The sequence below is a fragment of the Pongo abelii genome, chromosome 6 (genome assembly GCF_028885655.2).
Source record: "Pongo abelii isolate AG06213 chromosome 6, NHGRI_mPonAbe1-v2.0_pri, whole genome shotgun sequence".
In the NCBI taxonomy this organism is placed as follows: domain Eukaryota; kingdom Metazoa; phylum Chordata; class Mammalia; order Primates; family Hominidae; genus Pongo; species Pongo abelii.
This window is the reverse complement of record NC_071991.2, coordinates 39,289,498-39,298,655: the sequence shown is the minus strand read 5'-3', so window position 1 is coordinate 39,298,655 and position 9,158 is coordinate 39,289,498. Positions and strand designations below refer to the sequence as shown.

Sequence of the window (9,158 nt, the reverse complement as noted above, 5' to 3'; positions counted from 1 at the left end):
GCAGGCCAGGCTGTGACCCCTGCCAGGGGGCAGTGGGGCTTGGGTATTCATGAATGTTCCCAGAAATGGCTGTGTGAGCAGTCACATCATCAGCTGTGACTCCAACCTGCCAGGGCGGGGCCGCTCACTCCCACACAGGGTGGACGGATGGACAGACGGCCTACACAGGCCTGTAGGGAGGGGCTTGGCTCCATCTGTGTTGACAGAGGGTCAGGAGTAGGAGGAGAGCTCTGTCTCGATTTGGGGGCTGTTTGGTTTGCTGTTGCTATGAAGCAAGCAAGGAAAACATTTGGGAAATCGATCCTTGAGGGGAGGAATTTTCACTACATGCAGGACAAGTGAGACCTCTGGGAGGATGGGTGGGACGAATGCTGAGCAAGTGCACAACTATCCAGGGCCGAGTACACTGCCTGGCACACAGCAGGTGGCCGCCAGATACTTACGAAAGAATTGCCTCTTTCATGTGTTTCATTAAGAAAACATTTCAGGTGTGGGCACTGATTGCAAGCTGAGGAAGTCAGAGAGAAAATACAGAGCACACATTCTTCTTCTGGAAATCAAATTGCTTAGGGATCTACCCTAAAAATAATGTCAAAAAATTCAAAACTGTTGGTCAGTTCCTTTACCAAACACCAAACTCTGCTCTGTAAAGAAATAACGACAAACAATCATAAACTTCCAACTGCAGTGACCTCACTGCCTTATTTTGATTTTTGCAGGAGACACTGGGGCCATTACTCTTTGGAGACTTTAGAGTAGAACAAAAGCCAGCTTGGCAAATCCAAGTCACTTCCCAAAGGCCACAGGAACAGGAAAGTGGTGAGAAAAGGAGGTCATCAGTTAATTTCAACTTGGTTATTTTTTTATTTTTATTTTTTGAGTCAGAGTCTCGCTCTGGTCTCCCAGGCTGGAGTGCAATGGCGTGATCTTGGCTCACTGCAACCTCTGCCTCCCGGGTTCAAGCGATTCTCCTGCCTCAGCCTCCTGAGTAGCTGGGATTGCAGGTGCCTGACACCATGCCCAGATAATTTTTGTATTTTTAGTAGAGATGGGGTTTTGCCATGTTGGTCAGTCTGGTCTCGAATTCCTGATCTCTGGTGATCTGCCCACCTTGGCCTCCCAAAGTGTTGGGATTACAGGCATGAGCCACTGCACCCAGCCCCTTGGTTATTCTTTAGATTGATAATGTAATAGACAGTGTAAATACATCTACAATTTCAGAAGGTTAAGAAAGGGTATGCAAGGAAAACCAATCTGTCCCTCAGTCACATTTTTCACCACCACCCACAAGAAGGCATTGCTATCAATTTATGTATTCCTCCCAAAACATTCAATAAATGTAGAATCAGTTGCATACGTTCATCTTGCTTTTATTGTACACAAACAGTACCACACTCTGTACTTTCTCATTTGTACTTAGCTAGGAGATTTTACTTAAGTTGAATCACTTTACTTTTAGAGATTTTTCCCTACAAGAAAATCAGAGTTGCTCTTTCTTGTTGATAGCTGTCTATCTTCGAGTGGAAGCATGCCCCAGGATTTATGTATCCAGCACCTAGAGATGGGCATTTAGATTGTTTGCAGTATGGCTTCCAGATATGGATTGGCTCGTGTATTTTTTCACATAGGTTTAAAATGATCTCACATCTGTCTCATCATCTGTAGGATAAACAGCTGAAGGTGGCATTGTTAGCACAGACCATTCTAGCTCCAGCTTCAGAATTTCAGGGCAGTTATTATTTTCACCTGCCCTTACACCTTCCCTGAAGGGAGCAGCAGGGATCATCTCCTTGAATGTAAGAATGACTGTCGCTTGAGGTGATTCAGCAATGCTCTACTGTTTTAGAGTCTTTTAGCCAGATTACAGAGAAAGGCATTTACTCAGGGCTTGCTTACAGTAAACAGGACTGTGTGGGCATCAGAAATGTGAATTCTTGTTCAGGATCCACCATTATAGCCTCTGTGACTTTGACCTGGCAATATCCTTCCTTCTCTGGCCTCAGTTTCTCCTCTATAAAGCAAGGGGCTGGATGAGCCATCTCCAGTTTCCCAGTTTGGCAACACCACTCCTAAAGGATCTGAAGGGACAACAGGAGGCCCAGGCCTGGAGGTAGGGTAGCCCTGAGCCTGTGCCTAGAATGGGAGGCAAAGATGGTGGCAGGTGGGGGGGAAAATGTGGGGTTTGGGGGTCACACGAGAGGCCAAGGGGCAGGCCTGGAGCATGGCACTGCTCCCTGATCACAGCTCTCCACTGGAAGGCCATGGAGGGAGTGATGGGGAGAGCCTGCAACTCCTGGAGATAAGCCTGATTCTGACTCTCTTTGAAGGATTTTTTTCTTGCGACTTCTTTCCTGTGAAAGAGAATATCCGAGAAATGAGAATTTTAACTAAAGAGAAAACCTTTGCATTTGCTACTGATAAATATCTGGCCTATGCGGGAAAGTCATGGGTGCCCTGGGATTCTGGCTCCACTGCTAACAAGACCTTGTTAGACCTTCTTAACTGCCCCTCCAAAGAGGAGAAAGGCTCTTGGAGGTAGAGTGAGATTGGGGAGCTTGGCAGAGCCCTAGGATGAACTGTGTTTTTGTTTTGTTTTGTTTTTTTGCAGGTTGGAGGCTTTTTCCTGCAGAAAGAGAAGCAATTCCGGGCTTTTCCACAGATAACCTGCTAGGGCTTGCAGAGACCTGGATTCTAACCCCATCTCGCCTTTCCTTACTCCGGGCCTTGGTTTCTGCATTTAAGAACTGCTGGGTGGGCTGGTGTTGCCCAGGATTTTTAAATTTTTGCAGGAGACGCTTTGCAGGAGATCTCTAGGGCTTTTTCTGTGTCAATTAAAGAGCCTGGCCAGCTGGTCCTGGGCTGTCTTTTTGACAAAAACAAACGTCATCCCCCTCCCAGCTGAGCACTTGTTAGAACTGGACTTTAACTCGGGGCCTGAACCCCCTAACAACGGGACAAACAGTATGAAATCAAAACCGTTTACCCTCCTCCCACCTGCGGTTTGCGTAGGGCCTTGGGTGCACTAGCAAAACAAACTTATTTTGAACACTCAGCTCCTAGCGTGCCGCGCTGCCAATCATTAACCTCCTGGTGCAAGCGGCGCGGCCTGTGCCCTTTATAAGGCACTCGCTGTGTCCAGCGAGCATCGGCCACCGCCATCCCATCCAGCGAGCATCTGCCGCCGCGCCGCCGCCACCCTCCCAGAGAGCACTGGCCACTGCTCCACCGTCACTTGCCCAGAGTATGGGCCACCGCCCGCCGCCACCAGCCCAGAGAGCATCTGCTCCTGTCTGTTGCTCGCGCCTGGAGATGTCAGAGGTCCTCGTTGCTAGCGTCTGGCTGGTACTGCTCCTGCTGACTGTCCAGGTCGGCGTGACTGCCGGCGCTCCGTGGCAGTGCGCGCCCTGCTCCGCCGAGAAGCTCGCGCTCTGCCCGCCGGTGTCCGCCTCGTGCTCGGAGGTCACCCGGTCCGCCGGCTGCGGCTGTTGCCCGATGTGCGCCCTGCCTCTGGGCGCCGCGTGCGGCGTAGCCACTGCACGCTGCGCTCGGGGACTCAGTTGCCGCGCGCTGCCGGGGGAGCAGCAACCTCTGCACGCCCTCACCCGCGGCCAAGGCGCCTGCGTGCAGGAGTCTGACGCCGCCGCTCCCCATGCTGCAGGTACCACAGTCCCGCCCCTGCTCCAGCACCTCCTGCCGCCCCCCTCGCCCGGCACCTCCCACCCCCACTCCCCTAACTACTGGGTGGGGCTGCAGCCGGGCAGGGGCTTGTCCACAACTAGAGCTTGAAACCAGAGCACGTAGTTGGGGAAGGAGCTTGGGTCACCCAGTGGAGGCCGATCATTGCATGGTCTTGGCAGGACGTGCCCTGGGAAAAGAAGGAAGATGTTCCAGGGCACACATAGCTTAGTGGAGACTCAAGGAGGAAGCTCACACTTGGCTCTCGTAGCCCTGGGATTTTTTAGAGACCCAGACAGCAAGAGTAGAGGGAGGCGGTGGGGCTGCCTCCGCAGTTGGGATGCCACCCTGGGTCCCCCACCAGTCTCCTTGCCAGCACGTGGGCAGCCCCAGTGGCTGGAGCATCCGGGAAGGCCTAAGAAGGGAATCCCTCCTGCTGGCCTCCCCAGGAGGTGTTTGGAATGTTCTTTGTAATATACGTCCTGGATACAGTATGTGCTTCCCAGATGTTTACAGAACATAATGTGAGAGTTGAGGCTAAAAGCTTCACTTCCATTCATTGCCATAGAAAAACAATGTTTGATGTGTATGTTGCCCCCTAAGAACATGACAATCAGGTTCTTTCCTGGATTTAAGCAGGCATTTGTTTGTAGCGGGAAGTGGAGGAAATGCCTCTTTCTCTACTCCAGCCCCTATCTCCTCATCTGGGCTGCTTGCACGTCCTGTCCTGTGCCATTCTTGGAGGAATTAGGACTTCCATACCCTGATAGGGTGTTAGAGTGAGTATGTGAGAGTCAGTGACCCTTCCAAGGAGGGAACAGGGATTTCCTGCGGATTCTCTGCCCTTCAGAGGAAATGAAAGGGAGTCGTCTCACTGATCCTCAGGGAGATAGATTTCCATAGGGGGTCCCTTATAGGCCAGTGTGCTGATTCTGTTCATGTACCTTTGGACTCTATCTGCAAGATCCTCTTGGCACGGGGGTGGACGGGGTGTTGCAGAGAAGTCCCTTAGGACGTGGGAAGGCAGGGGCCCCAAAATAGAAGAGGGTAGTATTTTGGGTCAGGAGAGCTGCATTCTAGACTCCACTTCTAGATGAACTGTACCATCCATTCAGGGATATTAGTAAAATCCCCATTTTAAGGATGGGGAAGCTGAGGTTTTGAGGCTCTCCACTAATGCTGTTAGGAACTGAACTCTAATCCTGGCTTCTTTAGGGTTGTTCTCAGCCTCAGCAAATGCATTTGTTGCTCTGCTCCCCTGCTGCTTTAAAAGCAGAAACGTGGGGCACCCTTGCCAGGCCCTGAAACTTACTATTGTCAGGAACAGAGCTGGCATTGCTGTTGGGTCATCACTCTTCCTGGAAACCATTACAAGGTCCTTTACAGTGAGAGTCAGTGAAAATCAGGTTAAGGAATGTGGCCATTCTCATGGCCCAGCCTGGTTTTGAGGGAAGGAAGTGATCTCCTGGGGGCCCGAGAGGGGCAGATGCTTTGGGAGGGCTCATGGGGTCTGCAATGTTTCCTTTCCAGAGGCAGGGAGCCCTGAAAGCCCAGAGAGCACAGAGATAACTGAGGAGGAGCTCCTGGATAATTTCCATCTGATGGCCCCTTCTGAAGAGGATCATTCCATCCTTTGGGACGCCATCAGTACCTATGATGGCTCGAAGGCTCTCCATGTCACCAACATCAAAAAATGGAAGGTGAGGCCCAGCAGATGGGTGGTGGGAACTCTCCTGTCAGAGGATGTAGCTTCAGTCGGCTGTGACAAGCAGACCTGTCCCACTCCTTCCTGGTCCCGATGCCCTGGAAAGAAATGCTTTCCCCCCAAAACCTAGTGGCCATTTCTCAGCTAAACTTTGTCAAACTGTGAACACATGGACTTTCAGGAGAGGAGCCCACTGGGTGCAAAGAAAATGTAGTTCCTGACGATAGGTTACTTCATGTCTCTGAGCTCCTCTCTAAATGGTGTCAGAGCATTGAGTTACATTGTTCCAAAACTTAGTACAAGGGCCTAACTGCTTTCACCCCCATTGTATCATTTGCCTCCCTTTAAAAAAATTGTCATAAAATAGACATAAAATTTACTGTTTTAACTATTTTGAAGCATAGGTTTCTGTGGCATTAAGTAATATATGTCATTAACTATTTTAAAGCATAGGTTTCTATGGCATTAAGTAACAATAAGTAATGCATGTTATTCTGCAACCACCACCAATATCTACCTTCAGAATTTTCATCTTCCCAAACTGAAGCTCGGAACTCATTAAACATCAACTCCCCATTATCTTAATTATGTCTGTTTTGAATTATACCACTTGAGGGCGACAGAGAATCAAAGTCAGAGTGATTTGATTTGAGAAAAAAAATTACTTCCACAAACATACCTACCCAGAAAAAGGGAGGATTAAACCATTTTCTCAACATTTTGGAATTTCATCTGAGAATAATGATAAATGGAGGAGAGTTAATTCTTAAATTATCCAAATGAATGCCTTAATCCTCACTTGATTTAGTTTATGTAAAAGAACCTTGTAGACTGCAGAGGAAAGTTATTCAAAATCTAGAAATCTCTTCTGCTAAATTCTTAATTAAGAGTTATGCCCACTCTTCTTCTAACCAGATGGCGGGTGCCAAAAGTATTCAGTAGGTGGCAGGAGGAGTTGGGAAGAGTTTTGTGGTGTTGGTGAGGCTCTTGGCAGGGGATGTCTCTGTGCAGGTGTTGAGAGAGTGATTGGTGAGGGAGAGAATGGTGTTCTTGTTCTTTACGTGAACAACTTAAGACAGACTAACCTCAGGTGGGAAAAAGAGGCCCAGAGGGAGCACATCACATGACACCTAGTCCCAGGTCCCTGTGGCCAGATCATAGGGTCACTCCTTCTTCTACAAAACCTCTTCCATCAGTCATTGTCTAGGCTGATACTTCACTGTGTCTTGTTAGATATGCTAATGTCAAGTTATTCTCTTAGGAGCCCTGCCGAATAGAACTCTACAGAGTCGTAGAGAGTTTAGCCAAGGCACAGGAGACATCAGGAGAAGAAATTTCCAAATTTTATCTGCCAAACTGCAACAAGAACGGATTTTATCACAGCAGACAGGTAGGTGGCCTTGCCAGTGTGCGTCGTCAGGGTGAAAGGGACTACTGCCCTACATTCCTGCCAAGCCACGGTCATTCATGGCAAAGAATGTCCACTCCAAAGTAGACACCAGAAGTGGTTGTACTGAGCCAGATCCACCCCTCTGGGAACCTGGAACAGCTAGGTGAAGAAAGCCTATTGAACAGGTCAATATGTCACCGCCAGAGGAGGAAAACCCACGCTGGACCAGGGGCCCTGGGGCTAAGCCTGAGCTCCATCACTCAGCAAGCCAATAGCTATGGAAGACTTTCCTAGGCCCCCTAACGCTTGGATCTCGGGTTCCTCACCTATACAAGAGAGGAAGGGAACAAACTTAACTTAGAAAAGCAAGTATCTATTTGGACAGCTCTTACAATTTTTTCTCCCTGAACTGTCTAATAAAACACAACAACATTTTTGGGGCTTGCCAGATAATAAATGAGATCAAATAGACCAAGATTTCATATTGAGGAGTGCTTTAGGTCTCAGTGAAGTACAGGTTCTGTAGATTTTATTGGGAGAAACTGAGGACTAGGCCCTGCTTCACAGGCAATGAACAGTGGGGCACACATGAGACATGTTCCCACTGAGTTGGGCTCCCCTGACATCAGGCTATGAAGCAGACAGCTGTGCACACACTGTACTGTTTAACACACGTGGGAAGTCATTATTGCACTTGCCACTCGGTCACTGTCTCTATTTTATGATGAGAACCAGGAGGGTATGAGATTTGCCTGCCTCATGGGCAGCTGGTTTCACAGCCGGGACTCTTGGCTTGGCTCTGCAGTGCTCGGCTGCACTGAAAAAAGGGCCAGCTATGGCTCTGCTTTCCCTGTCAGCTTGTCATCTGCTGCTCTTGACCTTGGTCTTGTCTTTGCAGTGTGAGACATCCATGGACGGAGAGGCGGGACTCTGCTGGTGCGTCTACCCTTGGAATGGGAAGAGGATCCCAGGGTCTCCAGAGATCAAGGGAGACCCCAACTGCCAGATGTATTTTAATGTACAAAACTGAAAACAGATGAAATAATGTTCTGTCACATGAAATAGTTAAGTATATAGTATATTTATACTCTAGAACATGCACATTTATATATATGTATATGTATATATATATAGTAACTACTTTTTATACTCCATACATAACTTGATATAGAAAGCTGTTTATTTATTCACTGTAAGTTTATTTTTTCTACACAGTAAAAACTTGTACTATGTTAATAACTTGTACTATGTCAATTTGTATATCATGAAACACTTATCATATTGTATGTAAGTAATTGCATTTCTGCTCTTCCAAAGCTCCTGCGTCTGTTTTTAAAGAGCATGGAAAAATACTGCCTAGAAAATGCAAAATGAAATAAGAGAGAGTAGTTTTTCGGGTAGTTTGAAGGAGGATGCTTAACTTGTATATTCCACCACTCACATTTGATGTACATGTGTAGGGAAAGTTAAAAGTGTTGATTACATAATCAAAGCTACCTGTGGTGATGTTGCCACCTGTTAAAATGTACACTGGATATGTTGTTAAACACGTGTCTATAATGGAAACATTTACAATAAATATTCTGCATGGAAATACTGCTATCTCTGTGGATGTTTATTTAGTGATATTATCTTTGTTTCTGAAATCCCTTTGTCCTTCACGCTCACCTTCCTTATGCATTTTGTGCTTTTGTGATATCAAGATGGTGTTTTGGGTCTGCAGAGCCCCTTGTCCTAATTACCCTAGATCTTGCCCCGGCTGCCCCAGGGTTTCCACTTCCCAGTGGCGTTGGGACCTTCCTCCTCTGCCTGGCCAGGCTGGGCATTCCTGTGTCCCACCTCTCCATTAGTCCCCATCCTCCCCAGGGTCCTCAGCCTCTTCCTCTTGGTTTGGTTTGTCCCTTCCGTTCAACTTATAAATAGGAACAGGGTTTCTTTCCTCTTAAACACAAGACAGAAGTGCTTCCTTGGTTTTGCTCCCTAGCCTTTCCCTTGCTTGCCCTCCCTTCCTGCTAGCCTCCTTCTTCCACAGGGCTCCCAGCATCTTTTTGTCACTTTGTTTCCATGACTGAGCCCTGATTGCATCTCTCTTCTCTGCTCCTCAGAGCTCTTCTTCCTTAACACTGTGCCCTGCTTGGTGTGCCCAACACTGCCCCTCCTAACTCTTGCTCACCCTGTTGACTGCTTTCCTCCCCTCCACATCTTTCCTGGCACCTTGCCCATCCCAGGGGATTCCATCTCTGTCTGCTGGCTGCCTCCAGCCCTGTCTCTTGGACTCCCCCTGCACTTTGTCGGGGGGAAAGCACTTCTCCTTGCCGCAGGCCACCTCTTGGAGGCTGGGCATCTATGGCTGCTTCTCTCACCTGTGGGGCTGGTGGCCTCCCTGAC

At 48.3% G+C, this 9,158-nt stretch overlaps 1 protein-coding gene across 1 annotated transcript; it reads left to right on the top strand.

The window, feature by feature from the left end:
* The first annotated feature begins 3,144 nt into the window (after nucleotides 1–3,144).
* IGFBP1 (insulin like growth factor binding protein 1) lies at nucleotides 3,145–8,364 on the top strand. The gene is made up of 4 exons (XM_002817975.4): nucleotides 3,145–3,658; nucleotides 5,206–5,375; nucleotides 6,642–6,770; nucleotides 7,669–8,364. The coding sequence occupies exons 1-4, from the start codon at nucleotides 3,244–3,246 to the stop codon at nucleotides 7,798–7,800; spliced, it is 846 nt and encodes a 281-aa protein (XP_002818021.2). The 5' UTR covers nucleotides 3,145–3,243; the 3' UTR covers nucleotides 7,801–8,364.
* Nucleotides 8,365–9,158: the final 794 nt, after the last annotated feature.

Bases quoted from the DNA above. Each gene is read 5' to 3' on its own strand.
- IGFBP1 (XM_002817975.4), top strand. From the start codon at position 3,244: ATGGGCCACCGCCCGCCGCCACCAGCCCAGAGAGCATCTGCTCCTGTC. The intron at 5,376-6,641 runs GTGAGGCCCAGC...TTATTCTCTTAG, and splicing joins CCAACATCAAAAAATGGAAG to GAGCCCTGCCGAATAGAACT. The intron at 6,771-7,668 runs GTAGGTGGCCTT...TTGTCTTTGCAG, and splicing joins GATTTTATCACAGCAGACAG to TGTGAGACATCCATGGACGG.